Source organism: Oxyura jamaicensis, chromosome 13 (assembly GCF_011077185.1).
Source record: "Oxyura jamaicensis isolate SHBP4307 breed ruddy duck chromosome 13, BPBGC_Ojam_1.0, whole genome shotgun sequence".
NCBI classification, from domain to species: domain Eukaryota; kingdom Metazoa; phylum Chordata; class Aves; order Anseriformes; family Anatidae; genus Oxyura; species Oxyura jamaicensis.
The window spans coordinates 8,929,935-8,956,351 of record NC_048905.1 but is presented as its reverse complement, the minus strand read 5'-3'; the positions used below and the strand labels follow the sequence as shown (position 1 = coordinate 8,956,351).

Genomic DNA, 26,417 nt, shown 5'->3' with positions numbered 1-26,417 from the left:
CTTCCCCCTTTCCAAGCCAGTTACTCTCTTGTTGTTACCTTTACGAGTCAATACTGTGATCTGTACGTCATGGCGAAGCTGAAGCAGACGGTGCACCTCTGTGTTAGGCTTTCCGAGCAAATCATCGGGGGACCGGGGTGGGGGTGGGTCGCACGAGGGAGGGACCTGCACTTCTACATGTCAGTACTCTATAGCGTTGTGTTCAGTGCTGTGTGTGTTTTATTTTTGTCCATTTACCTGTTTTACATTAATATAATTTTACTTGTTTATGAAACAAATAAAATTTTGGCTTGTAAAGAGGGCTCCTTGACATTTAAAAGTGAGCAGAAGGCTGAGCAAAGGCTTTTCTTCCAAAGTGGGCTATAGGAATAGCTAGAGGCTTGGGGATGCTGCCCACCCCCTGACCCTGCAGGCACCCCTGCTCCAGGACAACGTTTAAATACCTTGCAGGAGCTTTGCTTTGCTCCACAGAGGTCACTGCACAGCGGCTGCTCCCTTCCTTGAAGGTTCATTTAACCTTGCAAGGCCTTGAAAACTTGGCAGCCCCTACAGTAAGAAGCAAGGTGCATTTTGGGGCTGTCAAGGTAGGAGGGGGCGCCTGCTCCAGCCACTTGCACCTCTGTCTGGGGTGGGGACCATGCACCAGGGCAGGGGGGCTGCTGGACTCTATTATTATTTTTTCCACCCCCGAGCTGCCTGGCTCTTTAATTAACAAGCCGAGGTCAACAGGAGGCTGTGCTGTAAACTGTTTATATTCTGAAATGTGGCTGGTTGAAGCCAGACACCAGTCAAGTCGCCTCAGATGTGGTTTGAAGCGGAGGAGAAGAATTCATTCATAACTCTGCCCTGGCAGGAGCACAGCCACGCTGACGCGGTTGCGCTAAGACCCACGCAAGCTGCAGGTGATGAAGGAGCCCGACAATGGCTATTTATGGCCAAATGCTTGGGTATGGGCTGCGTGGCCCAGCTTTATCCACGGGGCTGATGCTTCTGGGCTGCCACCAGGCTCAGGCTGCAGGTTTCAGGCAGCACTTGGCGTCAGAGCAATGCACCCCTGCAAACCCTGGGGAGACAGCGCAGGACCGTTGCCTGCTCATAACTTGCACCCGCAGCCACCAGCCTGGGCACGCTGACACACGTACCATGCGCCTCCCGTGGCCGCAGACCAGCTCTCGTTAGGGCTCTGCCAGCTCAGCTCGCGGCGCTGCCTTGTGGGGCAGCCACACGAGCGCTGAGCGCTGGGCTGCAGCCAGCATCGCACGGTGCCAGGAGCGGCGAGCCCCGGCAGGGTGGGGAGCAGCGCATCCGTGGGGGTGCAGCGTGGCACCGCTCCCTGCCCCTCCGGCTGGGGACGGGACCCGTGCGCGGTGCTGCAATACCCCAGATTATGGCACCGGCCCCGAATTTCTCCCCGATTCACTCCTGCTGCGTGGTGGCTCCATGCAGCAAGCGGGCCCGGGGCTGTCGATGTGCCAGCCACAAAGCGTGGGCTCCCAGCACAGGTGAGCCAACGGCAGCCGTAAGCAGAGCGAGCGGCCCTGATGCGGCACTGGGCCATTGCCTCCTGCCTGAGGTCCTTGCAGTCCTGCGCAGGTGACCTGGGGCACAGCAGTGAGGGGGGAGCTGGGTTATTTGTGACCGGGGCCTGTAAGACCAAAATCTGTGCGCTCAGGGGTCCGTAATGTCACCGCCAGTGACAAGCAGCAGCTCTTTGTGCATTCTGTGTCCCCGGGCAGTCCCCTGCCCTGGTCATCCAGCCACATTTCACACCTCCAGGACGCTTTGCTCAGCGCCCAGACCCGGTCCCTGCGCAGAGCTGCCACCGCCTGGACAGGGAGCAGCTCAGCCCAGACACACGCCAGCCAGGGGTTCACAAGGTGCTTGAAACCAGTCAAGCCGTTTCTTTTATTTCTTAAAAAACAAACAAACAAACAAACAAAAAACAATAAAAACAAACCACAAAAAAATAAGAAGCCCCCAAACCCCCCAACGAATTAAAAATACAAAATAAAACTCAACCCCTAATGGTGAAAGTATAGATACGGCATTTACACGGCTACATCTATCTTCCGCTGCCACCCCCCCGCCCACAGCAATGTCGATTTATACGCGCTTACATAATACAGCGAGACACAGACAAACAAAACGGCTTCGGGAGCGCGTGAGACGGCGTGGGGGCCTCCAGCCCTCCGCTGCCCCAGCCGCGGCAATGCCCCCGCCTCGGGCTGTGCTGGTGGTGGGCGAGGAGGAAGCTCAGGCTCGGACCACGGCGCTCAGGGCCCTGAGCATCCCTGGCCACCCTCCTCCTCCTCCTCACGAGGTAGTCGGGGGGCTCGGCCTCGGGTGACGCGGCGAGGAGACGTGGTCTGCGTGGCCACCAAGGACGTCTCCCCCACCTGGGTCTGGGTTTTTCAGCCCGCGGTCCCTTGGCAGACGGAGGGGCAGAAGGAGGGGTAAGGCTCCTGCTGTCGGCACCCTGCGAGGGTGAGCGACCATGCTGGCACGCACCCTGCCTCCTGGGAAGCTCTTTGGGGACAAGGGACCGATGCTGTCACGCGCTCCATGAGCCAAATACAGTACTTGTGTCAGCAAAATGAAGCACTACCAGTTCTGAGGCTCAGTCTGGGAGGAAAGCAGAAATAGCCCTCATTTAGCACGGAAGCAACAGAAAGAGCATTGTTCCCTACGAGGAAGAGGGGGATCAGTGAGGTCTGTCAGGCAGAGAAAGGAGAGAGGCTTCTGAGCCTAAAAGGACGTTCAGCACCGAGAGCAAGGACGGTGTGCCATGGGAAACGGGCACCCGTCACCCCCTGCGTGACTGCCAGCAGCCAGAGCAGGCGGGGGGACCCAGCTCCTCCTGCCCCCTCCCCAAGCATGGTGGGGCTCCACCTGGCTGCTGGGCAGCTCTGCCCTAACTGGCCTGTCCCCCGTCCACTTCCATGGCAGGAAATTTTTCATGGAGCAAGGGATGCGCAGAGACAAGGCAGCGTTGTTCCCTGCGCAGCTCTCCCGGGAGCACATCAACACCTCTCAATGCGCCACGCAAGCAGCTTTGTTACTGGGTTGGGTTGCAGACGTATTGCTTATTGCCAGCTCAGGTGAGTCAGCCCGATCAGAGGCTGATGTGTGATCAGAGAAACCTGTGGGTGGGAGGGAGAGGAATCAGCCAGAGATCGGGGTGCGTGAGTTCCCACGGCTGAAAACAAACCATGGGGCTTCTGGATAGACTAGGATGGTCAGGGCTTCTCTATCTATAGAACAGGGCTGGGACATACTGCCCCACCACCTTTCCAAATAACCCTGCCCTGAGGCACCACCACGTTTATTCTGTATGTACAAAGAGCTATATTTAAGTCCACATGTCCAGCATAGAAAGTGTGGGACAAGGGAAGGCAGCAAGTGCTCAAGGGAGCGGGCACCACTCCTCTGGCATGCAGAGTGCCCTTAATTCTGCTAGCCTCAAATTAGAGGGAAAATTCTAATTGTTTTCAGCAGCAAAACAACGTAGCCGCAGAACTGCATCTGCAGCACTTGCACTTGCAAGTAGAATAGAAAGGGCAAACGGGCTTGGTCAGCCACAAACCCACAGAAGTGCTGGGCATGAAGCTCTGCCAGAGAGAAACGTGGCCCTCGATCTGCAAGCAGCCACGTACGGACAGGAGGAAAGCAGCACAAGGGAGCAATAGGTGAGCAGACCACGTCCATCCTCCCGCTGGGATAAACATCACTGCTAGCAACATCAGACCTGGCAGGCAGGATGGTCAGCGTGGAAATAAAAACAGGCTCCATCTGACCTGAAGCCCCCAAAGCTGACCAACACACGGGGGGAACTGAAAGTATCCAGGGGACAGGATGACAAGCTGGGGTGGCAAACAAGGCAGGGAGCAACCTGAGCACCAGACACGCCTCACAACTGGTTGCGATGAGGAGCTGAACTCCCACATTCTGGATTGCACTTGATAATATCAGCACCTACTGAAGGACCCACCTTCTGGCTGCTGCCTGCCAGCCCCGGAAAGCTCGGTGGGTCGCGGGACCAGGCAGTCCCCTATTAGTCCGACAGGCAGCGCAGTCTGTGGTGGAAGGAAAGCAAAGTGTCCTCTTTCCAGGGCTTTTGGGGTCATTCTGGTTCTGTGTGTTGCATAGTATTCTTCAGCTACCGAAGCAAAACACCTCTTGTTTGGTTGTAACACTGCAAGGTACGGTCTGCATAGTGCCCTGGCTCAGCAGAGAGGACCTGTTCCGTGTGTGCGCATGTGTGCATTTTTTTTTCTATTTTTTTTTTCTATTTTTTCCCACCAGAAGGATGTTTAAGTTAACACTTGTCATTGCAGAGTGGGGAAGGACCATGGGACTGTCCCATGACGTGTGCAGGGGAAAGCAAGGCAGAGCGTGGAGCGCAGCACCTGGCCCCCGGCGTGCAGTCGTGGCTGCACATGCACGCAGAGTTACAGGGACCCTGTTCTGAGCAATCGTCCCTCTTTTTTTGCCACATCTCCTATGACTCTGCTACACATTTGGACTAAGCAATGTGACGTACAACATTCAACCTGGACCCTGAGCCTCAGGGAAAACCAGATCCCTCCATGAGGCCAGATTTCCTTCGCTGGTACCAGGGCCGAGCTGCATTACTCTCCCTGGCTGCTGCCGCCTCTTGATTTCCCCGAACAGGTGGCAAAAACCACCTATCGAGGTCTACTTCCCCAGCACGGAGAACCATGGGGAACCATGCTGGGGCCCAGACACCACAAAGCGTGGCCAGGGCAGCCCGTGGCAGCCAGCCAAGGGAGAGCAGGAGCTCGGTGGGACGCAGTGGGAGCAGGAGGCCGGGCTGCGAGGGGCAAGCATGCTGCCTGCAAAGGGCACCAGCTGGAATGTGTGGTATCTCAATTATTATTATTTCTTTTTTTAAAGCCAGCCTTATGGAAAACTATAAATTAATAGGCTAATTAAATACTCAGGTGGGAGAACGGGGAACCTCCAACCATGTAAACAGAGGACAGGCTATGGCTTCTTCCGCAGGTAGTTGGAAGGGATCCAGCCCTCCCAGCAAGGGCCCCCAGTCAGGACCTTGCAGAACCACCAGCCGCTGCTGTTCTTCTCACGCACTTCAAACAACGTCCCTTCTCTAAAGCTGTTGGTCTCCTCGTCGCCTTCAAAATCCGCTACTGCCACGTAGAGAGCTTCCTTGGAGATGTCCGGGTTGGAGAAAGGGGCTGACGTCCTCTCCTTGGCTTCCCCTCTCTCCACTGCCTTGGATATTACCTTTGGGCCTAAGCTGCTTTTCACTTTGGCTTCGTCTTGGATTGCAGCGGACAGGAAGGGTTTGGCTTTGGGAGGAACCAGCATGGGTCTCCCTGGCAGCGGGGAAGCCCTGGTCTCGGGCGCGGGGCCGGCGGCAGGACATGACGCTTTTTTGGGTGGCGGCGGCCTGCGGGGCGGCACAACCGGGCGCTGCGCCACGGGCTCCCGGGCAGCTGGGATGATGGCTGGGCCCGGGGGAGATTTGGGCAGGGGTTTGCTCTCCATGCTCAGTCGCTCCTGAAACCTTCCAGAAGCCTCCGGGGCGACCGTGGTGTTACCGCAGGAGCTTTCGCTGGCGGCGGTGTCCGGCTCAGGGGGTTTCTCGGGGCACTTTGCAGGCCTCAGCTTGCTCCGCAGGCTGCAGATGTCCAGTTTATCGTCAGCTGGAGGGGGGTCAGTCCGGGGGGCTGTGGTGGGTTTGGGCCTGATCTGAGGTCTTGACTTCAAGAAGGGGTTCTGGGTGATTGGCTCAGGCTTGTCCTCCACGGGCTCAGGTTTTGGCTTGGTTGGCTTGACAATGGGCCGGAGGTTTGGCTTCTTCACCTCCTTGGCTGACACCTTGTGTCCACATTCCAGCCCCATTTCGTTTTTCAGCTGGAAGAGTTTGCCTTTCTCTGATTTCAGCTCAGGCTTCTTGCTGTCTTTTGGGGCTACTGACTGCTTTGGCGGGATCATGGGCAAAATCATGCCTGGGGGCTTGGGAGGAGGCCTCTGCCTCTCCAGTAACTCGCCTTCCGACTTAATGATGGACTCCTTCCTGGGCGGCAGGCTGGGCTTCTCCTCCACATCACGGTCCGAGATCTCCTCATACCCACAGGCAAAGGCAAGGTCACTGCTCTCAGTAGCCTCCTTCCCCTTCCAGTCCTTGGCCCACTTCATACCGCAGTCCATGCCGTTGGGGGGAGCCTCGGGCAGAGGTCTGCACGGCCCCGTGGCTTCCTCACTGGCACTGCTTTCTGCCGTGGCATCGCCCAGCCGGAGCTGGGCCATCTCGTTGGGCAGCGGAGCCAGGAAGTTCGGCCTGGACGCGTTGCTGGTTTTCTTGTACTTGTCAATAAACGTAGCGGGGGCCCAGCCTTCCTTCTCCTCAATCTGAATGTACCACCAGCCACTCAGGTTCTTCTCAATGACCTGCGGGAGGAAAGGAAACCTCAGACACACACTCAGCAGCCCTCTCTGCACAAGAGGGGATGCTCAGTATCTCTGAAATAACGTCAGGGTGGCATGTGGCTTCCAGGCTCCTGCCTTCCCAACCTGATATCCAAATGCCATAGCCAAATGCCACAAGGAAAGCCGGCACAAATGACTTATACAAGTGGGTGTTTAGCTCAGCACAAAAAGCACAGGACCAATATGCAAACAGGAGCGAATCCTACTAAGGGAACCTGAACTTCATGAGCTGGGACCAAGGAGTGACATAGCCACACCACGGATGCTGCAGCAGACAGGAGCAGGATGCCTTGTACGGGCAGTGGCCACTGCGTGGCACTGTTGGAGTGATTAACCAGCAGTATTACTGCACGGAGTAACAACCGTCCGGCCCGTGTGCACTCCAGAAGCAGGACTGGGACAAGCAGACTGGGGCAGCCAAGGAGCTTCCTCTTAAATAGGCACAATGTACATTTTGAAAAGCAAAATCACATCTACAACAGGGATTATGCGAGCAAATCCGGGTGTGGAATTTTGGAAGGGCTTTTAGTATTACACCTGGCCTAAATAAAAAACAAATTGTAATTTCTACTCCTATTTGTGATGAAGTTTTATTTCCATTAGCTCAAACAACACAGCACCCACATACTCAAGGGACAGGAGGCCACCAAGAGCACTTGGGACTCCAAAGTCTCATGAACTCATTCAGGTTTCTGTCCTGCTCTAAGAGAGCCCTGTGATGTTAACAGTCCACAGAGGTAATCACAAGCACCACACTGCAATTTGTTCTGCCTGGAAAGGGAGCTCCTGCCCGAAAGCAGTCCCAGAGCAGTGGGAGCCAGCAGCACTGTTCTGATGGGAAGATGCAAGGATGGGAAGATGACAGACTCACCTCTACTTTCATTCCTGCCTGGAAGCTGATGCCGTCAGGGATAGTGGTCTGGAAGTCAGCGATGGTGTAATATTCCTCTTCCACTTGAGGAGGAACAGGAGGTTTAGGCAGATTCAAACCACGTGGCTATGACAATAATAAAGCCCGTCAGCATGTCTCTATAGAAGGTGTAACAGAGTCTTAAGGCAGCAGGGAGGTGGTGTGTGTGCTCTATACACTTACTATGGTGAGATCTCGGCGAGGAGGGGGTCTCTGCCGCATCTTTGGTGACTCTGTGGAGGAAGAATTTCAGATACTGTTGAAGGTCTGGCTTTTAGTCACATCTGCATTCCCATAAGGCAAGTCAAAGAGAAGGCAGAAAGGCAAGGACCAAGCCTGCCTCAGGCAAGCAAGCCAACCAAGGAACCTCTCTGCCTGGTATCCTGAGTGATGCAGGTCACCCAGGTTCCAAGGTTATCCCACTGGAAGAGGAGCCAGCTCTGCACCATCAGGCACTGCTGCGAAGTGCAGCTGAGGTGACCACATGGAACTGATTTTTCACTGCAGGCCTGACCCCAAAGACCTGACCTGCTGAGGGATTAAACTGTGCAGCTCCTGTGAGGAGAGCAGTCTGCAGCTGAATCTGCAGGCTGAGAGGCTCTTATGTATTCACACCTCTGCTACTCCTCAGCAGACCCTGGGGCAGCACTGTGCCCATGCCGGTGTCACCTCCAGACCTTGCTGCAGAGCTCATGGTGCCTTGCAAGACTTCTGACTCTCTTTGGAGCTATGTTGCCCAAAATTCTACAGGACAGGCTGCACTGACACCTTCCCAACTGGCCACTTACTGCGTCGGATGTCAGCGTTGGGCAGGGGACGGCTGTCGAACCTCCCATCCCTCTGGCCGGCGATCCCGTCCTTCTCTCGGCTGGCCACGATCTGCTGCCGGGAAATGCCATCCAGATCCAAGGCACAGGAATGAGTGGAGGAGCCTGATCCCAGCTTCTGCGAGAACATCTCTCCATTCCCCTTTTTGAGATAGGAGGCGGGGGCCCAGCCTTCTTGGCCCTGGTACCTGTGGTGACAACAAAGGCAGTGTCACTGTGCTGAGCCTCACCGCTGCCACGAGCCCGTGCACGGGGCCACCAGGCGTCCCTGGGGCCAGGGCTCAGCACAAGACTGGATCTGGGCAAAGTGAGCTTGCTCAGTGCCAAGCTCTGTGTCAGGCGGGCACCTGGAGAGCTGCAGCAATGACTGATGCTCCCTTGCAAGCTGGCTGCAGCCAGCAGGCTGAGGGCTGGGAACGGCGAGAAGCCCGATTTCCTTTTCACCTCAGCGATGGCACCAGTTCAGGAATGAAACGCACTGGCAGGGGAAGCAAAGGGGAAAACCAGAGGGTTGCTGCTAGGATTGATGTACCTGTTCTCTGGATGAAGCACAGCCTGGATCCCTTCCCTGCTCTAAGTCTGCGCTGTTTAGGAGAGAAACCAGCGCTGTGATCTGATTGAAAAACCACATCCACGGAGTCTCCCTGCCATGCTCGAGGGTCTTGCGCCAGCATCAGACTCTCCTGCTGGCTGGGCTGCAGCCACTGCACTCACATGGCACTGGATCCTGAGCTTGTAATTGCCTTTGGAGCTCTTGTGGCAGCTCTCCTCTGCTCAGAAAGTCAATGGACATTTTTCTGGGGCTTGGCTTCTGCCAATACCACAGGTTTAACGTAAGGTTAAGAAAACCGTGGCATATGCTCCCACCCTGCTCAAGTCCAGCCATTAGCTAAGACCACAGAGAAGCAAAAACGAGCTTCCAGGAGAACACAAGTATCAGCTCAGGATGATCTGGAGTGTTTGGCCTCAGCACACCCTGTACACAGCAGAGCTGGCCTGGACAACGGCCCTTCTCTGCAGGAACCTCCTAACAGGGCCAGAGGATCAAGTCTGCCTCCAGGACACGCGCTGCTTTTCCTATCAGCAGCACATGATGTAACGTTAATGCTCTCGTACCCGTTCCATTTGTGCTGCTGGGGCATGTGATGCTGTGACACAGTCCACCTCCCCAGCACAGGAAATTGGGGGATTTTCAAGATGTTTAACCACAGCTATGCTTGGCTGAAAGCTTGAACTTCAGTTAGCCTTAGTATTTAGGGATGGAGAGAAATGAGTTCTGCTACTCTGCCCTCCTCATTGCCCTAGGCTTGCCCTTGGACTGTGCATCGGGTCTCTGCTTTGCATAGCCTGCAGTGCCAGGCAAGAGCAAGAGGCAGGGAGGCAGGGACGGTACCTGATTTTCCACCAGCCCTCCAGGTTCTTCTGGATCACCTCCACCACAGCCCCTTTGTCCAGGTTCATTTCATCCTGGTCTCTTGCAGTGTATGGGTAAATAACTGTGTACTTCTCCTCTGTAGGAAAGAAAGTGCAGTTTTACAAAGATATCGTTTTACAGAAACCTGGAAATAGTGGTTAAGTGTTTTCGGTGAACAGTAATTCTTGTTGTAACATAGGTGCAAACACAGAGATACACAACTATTCAGGAAAAAAAAATGCCAGTGAAATGAATTCCAAAACAAACCCAGTTGCATTTTGAAATGTAAGCTTTGGTGAGTTTCCCCAGTGAAAGCCAACCTGAGGAGGCACTGAATGCCCACTTCTATCCCTTTCATCCTCTCACATCCATCCAGTCTGTGGTCCCAGCTCTTGCTCCGTGATCCTGGGCTACTCACTGACCACAAGGATACAGCACAGGAAGCTGCTCGACCCCAACAAGAACCCAATCCCTGATACCACCATGGTCTTTAATCACTTTCATACATCACTCAAGCTTCCCCTTCTAGTTGCTTCTTGCCTTTATTCTCCTGAATAACTACTGTTTCTGAAAATGCACTCCTCCAGGGCTCAGAAACACATCCAAACTGGATGCCCGGCCCTTTGTCCTTGCCTTCTTGGAAAAGCACAGCTCTCAACAGACCTGACTCCCCACCCACTTCATGCAGATGAGTCAAAGCAGCAAACGTCCTGTCCCATCCAGCAAAGCCAGGCTGGCTCTCCTCTTGGTGCTGCCTGAGCCACCGACACCAGAACCATGGCTGAGAGCAGGGACTGAGGCAGCAGCTACAAGAAGTCCGCATAAATGTGTTGGGGGAAAGCAGAGACTCCAGTCTCGGTACCCAAAGCAAGCCTCAAAAAGTTAGAAGGAACGGCTGATAGAGGAAACAGGTGGATGTGAGCGGGCCTGATGGAAGGCTGAGGAGCACGCATGGCACATACCCAGCATGACACAAGCAGAGTCCCTCCCAAGCAAAGCAAACAAACATGCACACAACAAGGCTTCAGGCACAGAACAAGGGCAGCTGAACACGTCTCTACAAAGTCCACCTTGACCCCATCCACTGGTGTACAAGTCCCCAAGGGTCCGACGGCGGCCAACGTGCCTGGGCAGAGACCAGTATCTCCACGGGACTGGGAAGAGCATGTTGGGGAAGCAGGAGAAGGACAAGAGAGGACGTAAGGAGGCAGCACTTTGGGTCTAAGAGGAAACAGGGTTGACAGCAGAGAGAGGCACAGAGCTGTACTCATCTCGAGTTCTCTGGGGACACTCCCTGGTTTGAAGCCCCATCCCACCTCGATCTCCCCAGAAAAAGGACTGAGAAAACTACAGCACTGCTTGGAGCATACAGCGGTCTGTGGGAAGGATGCGTGCTGCAGGGGTGCTTCAGAAGTACTGTACGCAAAGGTTGCAGCTTTGCTATGCTCATAATGTGAACTCATGTGTGCTCTTGCTTTCTGCATGAGATCAGAAGACACAGGAATTGTCCTAGGACCTGAGCTTAGCTCCTTCTGCAGCACAGGCAAACCACCTCCCTGGGAGTACAGGGGACACCACGATGGCAGGACTGGGTGTTCCCCAGAGGTGGCACCTCCAGCCTCTCTGGGGGAGCAGGAAGCCAGCAGCTACGCTACCAGTATCCTGCTGCCGCACTCCTGGAGCAACACTGGAGCAGAGTGGGCAGACCATCACAGGCAGACATGACAGTGGCACCTGTGGGTTTGTCCTCCCCAGAGTTTTTCCCCTAGGTCAGAAAGGGCTAAGCAATCCTGCAAGCTGCTCAGCACGAAGAAGCTGGGGCAGTTGTCTCCAGCCACCTCTTACCTTCATCAGGCTGCATTGAGAACTCATCCTGGACGCCATCCTGGGCCTCTAGACAGGTCGCTGGCACCCAGCCTTGCTCCTCTGATGTGCTCACAAACCACCAGCCTGGGAACAAAACAGCAGGAGGATCAGCCAAGGACACCCACCAGCCAAAAAACACCTCCCTTCCTACAAGCCATGAGTCTGGGGGGCTTTGCCCCCCCGTGCTGCCACATGGGAGGCTGGGGTTACCCCAAAGCAACAGAGCCAAGTGCCATCCAAAAGGGAGCGCACACAGCAGCAAGGGAGAATCGCAGCTGAGCGATACCCAAATGTACAGCTCCCTCCCCACGGTCACAAAAAGTGGGACAACTCAGAAATGAATGACTCCAGCCATCTCTTTTGCTTTCTTTTTTTTTTTTTTTTTTTCCCTTCATGCCTTCATAGTTCATTTTCTCTCAGTATGGGTCAGCAAGTCCAGTCTAATTAGCTGAGATGAATACACTGTCTGCAAATCGATAACTGACTCCTGCTGCGCTCTCGCCTTCTTTACATTTGTGAAAACAGCAAATTTTAAAAGCTAAGAGCAAATGCAGGATTAAAACACGAGCTCTCTCAGCAGAAACCTGGCCAGCTCCAGAGAGGCCACTAGCAATCCCGGGCCACCCTGGGTGTCCAATCAAAATAAACGCGTGCTCCTCAGTAATGAAAAGCACAAGCTATTTGTGTCTTTAGGGGGGAGAAAAATAAAGACCAGCATTATTTTCAGAGCCTCACCAGCAAGTCATTTAGAAAGACAATGATTGTCAGGAAGGGAATCAACAGCTACCTGCCTGGAAGTGAAAACCAGGGCTGACATTTCATAAATAAATGATTTGCCGTACCTTTTGAATTGGCTGTGCTAATAGGTTTCACTTGCTTTAAGATTGCTTTTATTTTCCTCATTCTCAAGCATAGCTGCTGGTTTGACTAGTCCTCTTGGGACTGGGTTTCCAGAATTTAAAAATCTATTTTCTTGATTTATCTATAAACCCCCCTAAGCAACTTCTATTACCTTTGGGGAATAAATTCCCCTTTTCAACAAACTCCAGAAGGCAGACCTATGACATAACACATTCCCCTTGCAGAGGTTAAGAGCAAGCTTAAGCTGTAGCAAGCGAATGTCTGGGCTGCCTGCCCCTGCCCCAGGGTGGAGTGCTGCGTGCTGTTCTCCTTTGGAGGAGGCAGGAACTGTGAGTGCACAAAGGGGGCTTCACATGGAGCTGCTGCCCAGCGTCCCCCAAATCAGAAAAACTGGCCTGCCAGCCCTGGGAGTGGCTTTTGTCCTCAGGGCCCATCAGCCACAGTTTTCAGTACAAAGAAGCACAGAGAAAGAAAGTAAAAGATGGACGGTGCCTGGCACTCAGCACAACAGATAATCAGACCCTTCCTTAAGAGAGAGTCCCTAAGCCTTGTCCATGCTCATACAGAAATCCTGCAGGCGGATGCTGCTTCCTCCACATCTCACTTAAGCTGCCCATCCGAGGACATCCCTGCGAGGTGCCTGGAGGCTGTTTTGCTTAAATTCCAACTAAGACGACACTGACAAATACAGGATTGCTATTCCTGTCGCTGCTCTGAGACGCGGAGTAGATCCGAAGCCTTCTGCCAAGCCAAACTCTCTGTACCTGATTCATTCTTCTCAATGATATCCACCACCTGGCCCACGCACAAGCTGATCTCGGAGCTCTCCTGCTTCTGGTAGTCCGCCACCACGACATACTGCTCCAGCACCAGGGGATCGACCGACGCAGAGTCAGCTCCTGCACAGGGGGACAAGAACCCAGCCGTGCGCCGGGGTCAGCACCAGCTCCTGAGAGCATGGGCCACCGCTCCCGAGCGCCTGCTGGCCTGCGAGCAGCTCCAGGACACCCTGGGGACCCCAGCGTGAGAGAGGTGAGCCAGAGGCTTGGGCAGAGTGAGGACAGAGACCAAACCAGCAGCCAGGTGAGATGGGTGCAGCCAGGTGAGACCTCGCGCTTGCTCCCACCTCCTGCTCTCAGACGGAGCTCTCCAAGCACCGCCACCACCGCCGCGGGTGCACAGCATCCTGCTCCCTGCTGCTGGACACCAGTGCGCAGAGCAGCTCAGACCCCAGCTCAGCACACATTGCCTGGAGGGAGTTTTGCTGGTCCTGGCTAAAAAGCCTGGCCACCCAGACGAAGGGGCATTTGTAGGACACAGCAGCATCCCCCTGCCATCACCACCCTTCTTGGTCTCACCGGCTGTTTGCTGTCCCAGCTACTTGCTCCACTAACCCTGCTCAGCTCCTGCAGCAGATCCTAATTCGATGCCAGAAAAGCAACTCACTGAGATGAAACACCCCAGGAGGGGCAAACGGGCAGGATATGCAGAAAGCAAAGCACTCCCTGAGCCAGGAAGGGGCCTGCCAGCTGACGGAGGGCTGGATGCGCCCAGGGAGCCTGGTGCAGCAGCTCTGGCTGTGCCGAGCCCGGCCAGGCTGAAGGTGGCACTGCAGGCTAAGGCGAGGGGACAGCCAGCAGTGCCCCACCGGCCCTGCCAGGGGACCAGCAGGCACCAGCCAGGCACAGCAAGGTGACGCCGATTTATTTTTTCCAGGCACGTTTCATTTAGGAGAGCAGTCTGGATATGGATCCCTTCTCTTAGCGCCTCTTACCAGGGCAGTACTTGGACAGAGTTTTCAAGTCAAACCTCTCTGCTTTAGAAACACAGCCCCGTGTTTGTCTCTACACATGGAGCAAAACTCCCCTATTCCCAAAAGTGCAGAGGTTTGCTGTCACGCTGTGTAGGAGATCACAAAGCGACCCAGGGCTTTGCAGACCTGCAGGTGCTCAGCACCAAACCCAGACTCCTCAGCCCCACAGAGGAGGGCACTCACGTGGGCTCAGCCTCACGCTGCACCAGCCACAGGGCACTTGGGTACTCAGGGCACCAGCAGCACTTGCCCAGCTGCCTGCCAAAGCCTCCAAGGAGCAAAAAGGTGTCAGAAACGCCTGCACTCTTCTCCCCTCCACCCCAAGACTCAGATCTAGCCTCCAGCCCAACACTTTGCCTTGCAGCTTCCCATCCTGCCAGCTGAGGATAGACTTATATTACCCAATTCCCCCAGGTGCAGTAGGAATTAATTAATATTTGCCCAGTGCTTTGGAATTAGAACAGTATTAATTATTATAGCAGGAGCGATTGCGGGTGTTAAGTTGTACTTCCAGGGGCTGTGCATGTACTCTGAGCAGGGGGCCTCACGTTCTGGATCAAAGGCAGAAATCACATCTGCTCCAGCCCCCCGGCTGCTATGGCACGGCAGATACATGGGACGATTACCTCCCAGTCCCAGAAGGGTGTGAGAAAGACATGACAGAGAGAGCGGTGGTCCCTTGGGATATAAAGGCAAAGCACAGCAAAGAAATTGCTGCTATACATCAGGAAGAAATTTCCACAGACTGCTGCACTGCAAGAGGACCCAGTGGCTCCCCTGCCATGTGAGATATCTCAGCTTGATAAAAGAATTTTCCTATGAGGGAACCTATTGCAGGGCACGATCCTGCAGTGACCAGAGCAGGAGGGATGAGCAGAGATGGATGAGATCTAACAGGTCTTCAGCGGAGCTGGATTGCTCTTCTCCCCCACTGAGAAGTTCTCCTAAGCACGAGGTCACCACCTCTCAAACTGGTTCTGAGAAAGACAGACCACAACCACAATTTAACTGAAATGCTTTTTCAGGACAGTCTCATTTAAAGGAGGAAGAGGCTAATTGTCCATGTCATCCTGCCATAAACAGCCCTCTGCAGAGCTGCAGGTGAGCTGGCCAAGTGCAGAGGATCTGTTACCACTAATGAAAGCTTCCTCCAAGCCATAACCCAGAGGTGGGGCACCAGACAAAACTAAAAATAGCCCTTTAAAGTGAACGGAGGATGGTAGGAAATTGGGGACTATCTGTTCTACTAGCTCAATTAAAGGTTTGTGCTTAAAGTGATCAGAGGATTTACCCAGCCCCTGAGAGCAGAATAACAGCCACAGGAAGAGAGCAGTGCTCTCCTTTCTGCCTCCCTAGCTGTAATTACACACAATGCCGTGAGGCTATTTGTAGTTTCAGCAGGCAATTCTGGATCCTCCAATGTACCTATTAAACCAGCAACAGAAGCGGTAAACTAAGCTCAGAGGAAGACGTAGGAGTTAATTTCAGGAGTGCCTTCACCTGGCATAATCATCCTCAACCACAAAAATACATGGTCAAGTTACAATAAAACATCCTATTTATGGGCAGACTTGGTCTCTTAAGAATAGCAATGGCATAAACTTAATCATCTAAAATAGTACCTAACGCTCTGAAGCTGGGGAGGGGAGGAAGGACTCGCACAGTACAGAGCCCACAGGAGAGGAGTTGTATAGAACAACAGTAGCTATGAGCACAAAGATTGTATCCCCTGAATATTTTTGAGACTGACACAAACGTGGCCTAGAGAAGGGATGTGTGTTGAGGCAAGAGACCACTGGCGTCCTTGGACTGGACTTGCGGAACAGATGCTGGCTATAGATGCTGGAGAGCCACAGAGGAGATGCACTCACCCAAAGCAGTGAGGTGTACAAAAACGGGTAGGAAATCTCAGATACAGGGTTGCTCCAAGACTTTGTTTCCAATTTCTGCGTTTGCAGTATCAGTGCCAAAAGTGAGGACTCACTTAATGGTATGGACACTGGTGCCTTCAGAGAGAAGCAAAGAGCTCAGGACTGAAATAAAAGAGGAGGCACAGGTATTTGGGTATTTGGTTTTAAAGCCTGGCCTTGCTATACACGCCAGCCCTTGCCTAATGAACTTTCCAAAAATGTCACACTTTGGATAAGCTTTCTTTGTCCTAGTTCTCTGGTCTGTGCTGATCAGACCCAGTGCTCTCAGGCCAGCCCCTCTTCTCCCAAACCTGACGGGCCTGCGAAGATCTGCACTGCAATCCCTCTTGTCGTCTGTCTGCACTCCCTCTCATCTCTCCAGGGACTTTTCCAGATCTGGGAAGTAATCACATGTAAATAGCATTCACCAGTGGAGCTTCAGAATGGTCCTCCTACCACTTCTGTGGGATGTGAGAGCTGTGCTTTTGTTGTCCCTTACTAGACCAAACACTGTGGTTTGGGGTCTCTAAGCCACTGTGGGAACATTGCTCAGCACAGCAAAAGGGATGTAACCATGCAAGAAAGCATCTGAAATAAAACTACCAGGGGGATATGGGAGCTCTTCTGCCAGTCTCCTAGGGCAGTTCCACCCAAATAAAAACTGCTGAGAGAGTTTCAGGCTCCTCTGCGCTACATTAGTGCCACAATGAACCTATGAATCTCCATCTGCTTTCTGTAGAACGCAGAAAGGAGGAGCAAATAGAAATGTTAGGAACAGTTCTGGGGACTGAATATGATTACTTTTAGACGTACCTAAATCAGTGGCCAAGTCAGGCTTCAGAGTCCCAGAGCATGGCGAAAAATGAATAACAGCAAATAATGCCCACCAGCTCACACCAGGCATGTCCCTGCCTCTGGGCCTCCTCACAACACCAAACATTTGTCCCTCGAGCCTCTTGGTCACAAAGGAAGGCCGTAGGTACCACTGCAACCCACCTCGCATCCCAGTGCTCGGTGACAGCCCACAGGGCTCGCTGCTGCCAGGTGCTTGGGAGCGTTTGTTCTTTGCAGTGCTATCCTAAATAGCAGCTCACCCCCGCTCTGGTGGTGCTGGAGAAATAAGCAACCGGGAGACAAGCAATTCCAGTTGTTTTTGTTTGTCAGCAGCTGCTGGATGCCCCCCCCCTCAGGGAGATCTCGTTTTAAAAGAGCCTTTTTTTTGTGCCATGCTATTCTGCTCTCAAAGCAGGCCTGGCTTGAGTGACGGATGAAGAATCAGGGGCTTCCTCAAGGTAGACAGGGTTCCAGGTGACAGCAGCAGAGCCAAATTTGGTTTCTTTTTGCCAGAAGATGCAAGATGGTGAGAGGAGTCTCTAAACGTGTCTGGCGCAAAGCATCAGCCCTTTGTAGTATTACACAAACACCTCTCCCTGATGGCTACTGCACATATGCCGTGGCCAAACAAGGGGAGTATAGTGCCATGGTCTAAACATCCCATCCTGTCCTGCCAGAACAGGGCTCTGGCTTGGAAGTTACCCCAAATCTCCCTCTTCTCTCCCTCACAATGGTGCCAAGCAAGCAGTGTCCCAAAGAGCACTGTCTCTTTGACCTCACAACATCACCGTGTCACACACAAACCTGCCGTGCCTACAGGGCTGGGGGCAAGAGGCAGAGTGGAGCTGCCCATAAACCTGCTTCGCTAATGGCTCTGTGTGAAGTGGGAAGGCAGAACAAAGCTGTGTGCACAAACAGGAGAAAAAAAATCAACCCAGCATCCTTGAATTAAATTCTGCCCTCAAAGAAAATTTCTGCTGCATAACTCAGATCTTCGTCTTCTCCTCAAACCTAGAAAGGTCTTCTTTTGTCTCTTGCTTCATCTAAGTGGACTGGGTTCAAAGTGATCTAAACACACACTGATCTCATGGGGAAACATAATACCCTTCCTTACTCACCAGCTCTTCCTACTGAGCCATCAGACGAGACTTTTTGAGACAAGGGATTCTGTGTCTTTATTTTACCTCTGCTTTATCAAAAGAGAGGAGAAGGAAAAAAAAAATCATAGCCTGTTTTCATCCCCACCCACAGCCAGATGCTTCTCTCTGCCTCCACATGGGTTTGCACTGAAAGCAATAACTCAGCTTGAAGCCAAACCTTCAGCACATCTCCTCTGACAAAGCTGGTGGAAGACCCACCAGTTCAGCGTGAGAAAGCCAGTAAAAAAAACCTGCAGTCTGTGACTGCAAATGGCTAATGAGAGCTATAAAACTGCCTTCCCAAGGGCCAGCTTTGACAGACATACCTTGCAGCTGTCAGAGTTTGAGGAAAGCATGTTTTCCAATGGTTTTAACCATACTGGTAAACTGCTGGTTTACCAGGAGACCACTCAGTTATGACCTGCCCAGGAGAACAGAGAAAACCAAAAGCCACTGCTCAAGCAGACAAGATGTGAGTTTTTCATACACCTCCTACTTCTAGTCTCAGTGGGGAGGCTGGGACATCAGCTGTTCATGAAGGAGGGATGTCCTTCAGCTCCAACCAAAAAGAAAGTGGAATTAAGTCTTGGAGTCTCTCCTGTACCTTTTCTCTCTCCTTAGAGAGGAACACACACACCTACAAATGAATTTGCTCACACATCTTAACGGCAGTGTCAACCTTGGGCCTGCAGCCAAGCGTCTGTCCCCCTCCCACCGCACCTCCTGGCTGCTACTGCCCCATGTCCACCAGGCACTACAGAAAGCTATGGGGGACGTGAGAGCTTCTTGCAAGGGGCTTGCCCACCCAGAAAGAGCAGGTGTCCCCCGGCGAAAGGCGAAGCGAGAGCAAGGCCCAGGTAGCGCGCGGCTGTTACTACCTCTCTGCAGGAAAGAGGCCGTTCTCTGGATAAATCCTGATGGAGGAACAAAAACGATGGGAGACAAGGCGTGAGGAGAGGAGGGACACAACCACGGGGGTGGCAGCAGTGGTGGGAACGACTCGATGCACGAGCGAACGGGGCGGTGGGTGCAGTGTGTGGAGCTGTAGGCGTCCATCAGCCCCGTTCCTCCGTGGGACGCCTGCGGGCCCAGGGGCAGCGAGGAGCCCCAGCCCCTGCTGTCCTCAGCCCTGTCCCTTCCTTGGGGGTGCAGACGGATGTGGGGCTAGGACTTGGAGGGGACAGGCTGTGTCAGGAGCCCCGTGCCCCACAGGGGAGCACAGCAGGGGTTGGCAGCGGTGCTCGCCATGGGGCCAGGTCCCCGCACCCCCTGAGAGGAGACCAAGGCTGTGGGTGAAAGGAGGAGGTGGTGAAATGGGAGGAGAGGAGGAGTGCTTACCAGATTTCTTCTTCCCAATAGGCTCCCTGAAAAAGAGAAGGAAGAGCATCAGCAGAGGGTTGGGGATGGCTGTATTGCTGGCCACAGGAGAAACCCATGCAGGAAAGCACTGTGCTGGCCTTGGCAGTGCAGCTGACCTCCCTCACACCAGCTAATGTCCCTGTGGCCAATGTGGGGCACAACCAGCTGTGCAAACAGGCTGTCTCCCCACCTCTTGTTGAGTAATTTAATGCTTTTGTCTTTCCCAGGATGAGGGTTGCTGGCCTGGACTCCTCAGCAGCTTGCTCTGACAGCCACAACTCTCACTGTGTCATTTGGAAAAGGAGGAGGACTGGGACAATCTGGCAGCAGAGTCAGGTGCAAGGGAAACCCAAACCCCCCAAACTGCTCTCAGCACAGACCACAGCTGCCACAGAAGTGGACACCACTTTGAAGACAATGAGGGAAATACTGAAGTTGCTCCATGTCCTGCACCCTCTTCAGGACAAGGATGGGGAGCGGTTGGGGAAGGGGCAAGCATTTATGCCCCAAAAGAAAACAACTCCCTGAAATAGTATAGAGAGGATGAACACAAGCAGGAGCTATTGGCAGTTATGAGGAAACAATGAGGTAGCTCCAGCACAAGCCTTCTCATTATGGACAGCACTGGCCACACGGATGACAAGATGGGTTAGAAACCAGAGGTCCTGAGTCCCTTCTCTTATTTGAATGCTGCTAAGAAACATGGTTGCTGAACAGCCTTAAACCCAGGGCATGATTAAAAAACAAACAAACCCAAGAACACATAGGCTGAGATAAGCCTCAAAAAAATCACAGATAATAAACCAAAGTACCAAACCAGGCTGAAGACCAAACAAATGCACCAGCACCATCCCCAGCTCCAACCGCAGCGGTCCGCCTTGCTACAAAAGAGCTCTCAACACTTTCACACAAATCGCCACTGTGGCCCTGAAATGTTGCTGTAGTATGGGGTGATGACAACCTGTAACTCCTCTAGCTGAGAGCTGCTTGACCACTGCTTGTAAAGGCAGCTGGACCAGCCCAGGTAGAGCCTAGGAGTCCCTTCCTCTGCTTATGAGATCCGCTGGCAAAACAACCTTTCCCTGTCCCTTTCAGGCCAAGCAGAGAAATCCCTCCATGCTCAGCAAGAAAGCCAGCCAAAACTGGGCTACATTCTGTTCCCTTTCAAGCTTATCTGCATTTTCAGACCATAATTACTGCAGATGTTTTATTCCCCTGGAGCAATGGGGTGATGCAGGGACTCAGCAGCCTTCAGAGCCTGCCTGCAGATCCCGGTCGTGCATTCCCTGTGTGCTCGGCCCAGGCATCACCACTCTTATTGCTCCGGGGGGACCCACACAAAACCATTCCCGGACCTGCAAGATGGGGCAAGAAGGGAGCCAGGGACATAGGAAAGCACCAAACTGATACAGCAAATGCCTGCTTTTTAACCTCTCCTGTGCAAGGCCCTGAGAAACACATTCAGACCTCCCTAGCTGAGGGGTTGTGGCATGGGCATGCACAGTCCTGATCCCAAATGAAGAGGAGGGCACAGGAGCTATCAGACAGCCTGGCATTGCCCACTGCTGTTGCCCAGAAGCCCCAGTGAGGAGGCTCAGCCCTCCAGCCCCATATCCCAAATCCTATATTCTAGCCTAACCCCACTAATAACCCCCACAGGCTCTTCTTTGGCCTTAGGTGGGCACTGAGGAGTTAACCTCTTCTGCTAGCAATGCCTTATCCTCCCTGTCCTTCCCACTCCCCCTTTCCCTTTGCATCTGAAACCTCTGCAACTTGCCCACTGAGCCATCAATAAAATTAAATTAAATGCAGCAAAGGTAGAGCAGAAACAAATGCAATGCCGTGCCTATCTGTTAAGTTCAGAGACCAGAGAACCACGTGAAGACCTGAATACCATGTCCCTGATGCAGACACCAAGGAGGAATCGATGGGACAGTGCATCTCTAATACATTTCTAAGCAGAGACCAAAGCACAGAGCTAAATCTGAGCCCCACCACGGGCTGCTGTGGGGCAGGGAGCAGAAAGGAGGCCCAGCAGGCACGCAGGAGATGGCAGGTGGGCACTGCGTCACCCTGATGGAGAGAGCTGCTGCATTTCCCCTGCCATCTGCTAAACTTCTTACTGTAACTCATCCCCCCGTTTCCTTTAGCCGCCTGCTCCGTCTGGGTGAGGGGGCAAGGAAGGAGCTGCAATTTCACTTTGCTGCTGGGTTGTTTCTGGCACGGATACAGAGAGCCGCAGGTCTGAAGACCAGCAGCCCCGGCCCACCACTTCAGAGGGGACAGGAGCTCAGACAAGACAGGAAGCAGCAACAGACTCCCGGCAGCATCTCCTCCTCCTCCTCTGGTCCCCACGGAGCAGAGAAAGGCACGCAGCAGAGCCTGCATGCACGGCCTCCTGGAAACCGGTGGCTCAGGCAGAGGAGGAGGAAAGGCCACTGCCTGCCACTGGGAAACTCATTTAACTCTCACCCTCACAACAGTCACGCTGTGCAGATGAACCAGGCAGTCACAGCACGACTACAAGGCACCAGCACACAGTGATGACAACATGCCTCTAACAGGGCTCCCCGAGAGGTAAAACCCAGGACGGGCTCTCCAGCCACTTCCCAGGCCTTTCCCAGTCCCTTGTCAGGAACACTGAAGGCAAAGGTTCCCATGTAACGGGGATCTCACTTAAAATTCTTTAGAACAAACAGAAGCAGGCTGTTCTTCAGTGATACATATTAAGCTGTTAACCTTACTGCAGGATGCTGTGGATGCTGAGAGTTTTCACAGGCTTACAGGGTCACAATTCAGGCAAGAAATGCTAATTATAAAACCAGGAAAGCCCTGAAGGCTAGGACAGTGTCTAGAGAGGAGCTGCTACAAGCTTGTTGACTTTAAGCAAGCACTCGGGTTTGGTGGCTGCTGGGCCAGGCAGGTGGCTCTGCTGCAGAGGTGGCTCTGCAGTGGCTGTGCAGTGGGGTGTGGAGGAGGAAGATCCCACAAGAGGGTCCTGGGAGGAAGGCTCTGGCATGGCACAGCACTTGCAGACCTCAGCGCCACCCATGCTGTTCCACTGCCTCAGCCAGGGCACGGAGAGGGAGAGGGGCAGCAGTGCACACACACGAGGATAACAGCTCCAGCTGCTGCAACGCCATCCACGCAGGACCCACAGTCGGGATGAGATGGGTCTGACATCACCATTCCCAGAAAACACTCCCCACAGAAAAGTCCAGCTCTTGAAACAAAAAAAGAAAAAAAAAAGAAAAAAAAAAAAAGGAAAATAAAGTATCCTTCCATAATACAGCGATGTCATCAAACAGCTATCAGGAGGAAGTTCTGCTTGGAAGCACTCAGCAAGCATGGAGATGTTAGAAGCCTCAGCCAGGTTTATGCGAGCAAGACAGAGTGAGAACTGGGGTACAACAGGGCTCCTGTTTAAGAGAACTGATGTTTAGCAAATGCTCCACAGAGGACTGAAAGGGCCCCTGTCACCCAAACGGCAGTGCCTGTGCCAGTCCTGTATTTAACCACTGGAGAGCTATCTGAGCCAAACCTTTGGGCTCTGAAGGCTGCCCTGTGTCCTGCTAGCCCAGAAAATCAAGGGCTCTGTCCATGCAAGGAGCTTACGCTGGAGCAAATCATGTTTCAACCCTGTTAATATTTCTTTCTATTATCATCTAGGAAAGACAGTTCTCAGCCGTGAGGGAGGGAGACCGCTATTTTGGAGCTGAGATCTAGGCTGAGCTCCTGGTGAATCTGCACGTAGGCACCAGCAGAACTGCAAAACAAACAATTCATTACACAAGCTGTAATTTGTCTGGATAGCAGAACACGGCTCAAAAGCCACAAGCCAACAAGCCTCCTTACCCAAGTCAACATTCATCAACCCAGGGAGCTCCAGCTTACTGGCAAAAGTGACTGGAATGGCTTCCTACATGGGGCAGCCACTCCATCCTGCAGCAGGGACCTGAGCTTCCCCATTTTCTATTAAATCCCCATCACCTGGCCCAGGATTTGAAGCTCCTATCATCCTCAAACACCAGACAAGGGTTACAAGGAAAACTGTTGCTCCTGGCACAGCTTATCTACAAGGAAAGGTAAGCACACGAAAAGCTATGGGGAAGCAGGAAGGAAAGAGACTTGCTTCAGGGAGACACTGGTTACGAGTCTGCTCATATTGATGGAAATAAGGGGAAGGAGCAGATTAGCTCCCTGTTACACTGGTGGAAACACACTTCAGGTCTGCATCGTCTCCTGGTGCTTTGGATCTAACAAATCTTTCACCTGCCAAGGCTGCTGGCACAGTGGCCCTACGCAGGACCTCTCAATCACACGTACGGAGACAGGCTGGCACAACGTGATCACAGCAGTCCTGATTCTCATTTTGGCCCAGCAATTCCTTCACTGATTTACTGGAGCTGGTGACTGCCTGGAGTCCCCGTCAGTCTGGGTGCAGGAAGCGATCCATTACTGCGAGAGCCATCGCCACCCCACTCAGCTGCCCAGCACCAGAACCTCGGTGTTAACAGAAACGCAAAGGGCTGCTGAGGTTCGCCGCAGGCATAACACGCTCTCCTCCTCTGGTCGTGCCCCAGCTCATCACCATGCACCTCCCCGGTCTTCCACCCCAGCAATGAAAACATCCCCAGCAGCAGAGCTGGACTGCCCGTGAAACGCTCCCAAATCCTCTCTCACTGTAGCCAAGGGCTGTTTGGGAGAAACAAGAGGAACGCAAGCTAGGGACATGAGCTCAGATGGGGCCTGCAGATCCATTAGGGAAAGAAAATGACTGTAAAAAGTTGCCCTGGACTTTGGCTGCTCTCAGCATCCCCGCTGCAACTGGAATTTGCCCCAAGTGTTTGCCCAGAGGAACTGCATAGCTGTAGCTATACGGGGCAGCCAAACCGATGGGGACATTTTGCTGGTGCCCCAGGGGAACAGAGAGCTCCAGGTGGGCTCCAGGCCCCGTGAAGGGATCCTGTCCCTGAGTGCCAAGCAGACTGCCCAGTAGGCACAGCTGAAGCACAGGTCAGTAGCCTGGGTGGAAATCCTCGGGGAGGCTTGTCTGGAGCTCAGTGACAGAGCCAGAAGACACCACCAGAATCAAAATGCAGATTGTCTTTGCCTTCCCTCTCTGTTTACAACATCTTTGGTGTGTACAGATGTATACTGTGGCAGTAGAAGCTGCTGCCGCTGAGCAGGGACCAAGGAGGGCTGGGAAGCTTGGGCAGGGACCCACTGCTGTGGGGTAGCAGATCAAGGCAAAAGAGACAGCAGCTGCCTGTCCGGGCTGCCTTCCTGCCAGGAGAGGGGACACGACCCAGCCCAAGGGGCAACCTTCCAGAGCTGAGCACAAACCTGCGGCCCATTGCTCCCAGGACGCTCAGCAGCTGCCGGCTAAAACAGAGGCAGAAAAAGCCACCAGGTCTCGCCTCGAGCAAACAGCTTTGCAGATCGGCTCAACTGGGAAGCAGCAGCCAAAACGATGTGCACAACGTGTTTCCTGGAGGATGTTTGCTCAGCAGGAGATGAATTTATTGTTCATCTGCAGACCAGGCAAGTCAGCAGTGAACACCTCCAGATCCCAGCACCACGCAGCCCGGCTAGCAGGCACAGGGCTCTGCCTACACGCACTGGGGGGACAGGGGCTGGGAAAGCCGAGCAGCCTCAGCAAGCACAGGGGAGCAGAAGCTGAAGCTCCCCAACAAAACTCCCAGCTGGTGCCTCCAAAGGCAGGACAGGCGCAGAGGCAGTCCCATGTCTCCAAGACTCCACCTTCACTGCCATCTGCTCATGCAGAGGTCATAGTCCCCTACTGAAAGGCTTTTAAAGGGTCAGGTGCTGGTACTGCTCCCCACCCCAACCCTGCACTGAGCCTCAGTGTGCTGTGGGGGCTGCCTAGGGGCGCTTGCCAGGCATACAGCACCAGCCTCCCTTTCCAGGGGACTCACTGGGCTTGGGCATACCTAAAACCTCAGGGAAAACCTGTCTGAAAGAAGGACAAGAGGAGTTTACACATTTTGGAGACAACATTGATATCTCCTGAAGCCAGTAGCTTTCAAACTGTGATTGCGGAGCGCATGAGGAGAAGTGCATGAGAACGTCTTTCAAGCACAGTAACAGACAATAAGTTTGCTCTACAGGTGCCTGTGCTCCCTCTGGAGAGAAAATAAAAAGGAATCGGCTTTGTATGCTGAAAGGTTCAAAACAACTTCTAGTGCCTTTCACAAGACAGGATACCCAGCTACAAAAAAGAAAGCAGCCTTTAATGAAAGATGCCTCTCATGACGAGGTTACCTCCTGTGTAGCTCCACAGCCCTTGGGCAGCAGATGATGGCTTCTTCCCCAGTGCTCCTCGCCTGCACAGCACCGACAATTACTAACGGACCCCTCAGAACCTTGCTTCACTACAGAGTTAACCTGGGCTCCCGCATGTGGCAGAGCAGAAATTCAGCTGGCGAGGAGCGCGAGCAGCTAAATGCCTTGACTCAGCAGTGGCTTTGTGCCCAGCAGCTCAGACTTCCCCAGCCTTATTCCAGCAGCTCTGTGCTGTGGTTAAACGACTGCTTTAAACTGAAAAAGGGTGGTTGAGGGGTGAGGGGGTACACATGGCAACTTCCCACCTCAACAGCCAGGCATCCTGCTGCTGGTCAGACCTGCTGAGATATGTGGCGAGCAGGAATTTGATGATTCCTCTCCTTTGAAACTATGGTTTTCAAAAGGCTTTCATCCAATACCGGGAGAAAAAACCCACAGCCCCACCGACTGCTAAGTTTCTGGATGATTTCTCTTTCCATAACTATTTTTGTTCTCTCCCCACCTCCATTCCATCTCTGCAGACCCACTTCTTCCCAAATTTAATCAATCCCTCCAGATTACAAACCCACTCCTATGCACCACTGGGCGGCCCTCTGAGGCAGAAGGGATTGAATTATCCCATCCACAGATTGCTGGACAGGGATCCACGTCACAAAAGCCACCAGGCATCTCTGCCAGTGGAAACACCACAGCCTCAATCTGCT

At 53.4% G+C, this 26,417-nt stretch overlaps 1 protein-coding gene across 7 annotated transcripts in view; it reads right to left on the bottom strand.

Annotated features, from left to right (window-relative positions):
* Positions 1-4,288: 4,288 nt before the first annotated feature.
* Positions 4,289-26,417, bottom strand: part of SH3PXD2B (SH3 and PX domains 2B) — a 71,792-nt gene continuing 49,663 nt past the window's right edge. For 2 of the 7 annotated variants that reach the window (XM_035338348.1, XM_035338352.1), the window contains 10 exons: positions 19,387-19,412; positions 18,927-18,962; positions 13,117-13,251; positions 11,471-11,575; positions 10,696-10,779; positions 9,605-9,722; positions 8,173-8,399; positions 7,568-7,617; positions 7,346-7,471; positions 4,289-6,435 (listed from right to left, as the gene is read on the bottom strand). In XM_035338348.1, the coding sequence (XP_035194239.1) occupies positions 5,005-6,435; positions 7,346-7,471; positions 7,568-7,617; positions 8,173-8,399; positions 9,605-9,722; positions 10,696-10,779; positions 11,471-11,575; positions 13,117-13,251; positions 18,927-18,962; positions 19,387-19,412 (2,338 nt within the window). In that variant the 3' untranslated portion in view covers positions 4,289-5,004. The remainder of the gene's footprint in view (positions 6,436-7,345; positions 7,472-7,567; positions 7,618-8,172; positions 8,400-9,604; positions 9,723-10,695; positions 10,780-11,470; positions 11,576-13,116; positions 13,252-18,926; positions 18,963-19,386; positions 19,413-26,417) is intronic. The other 5 variants (XM_035338350.1, XM_035338349.1, XM_035338353.1 and 2 more) reach the window with 5 other exon arrangements.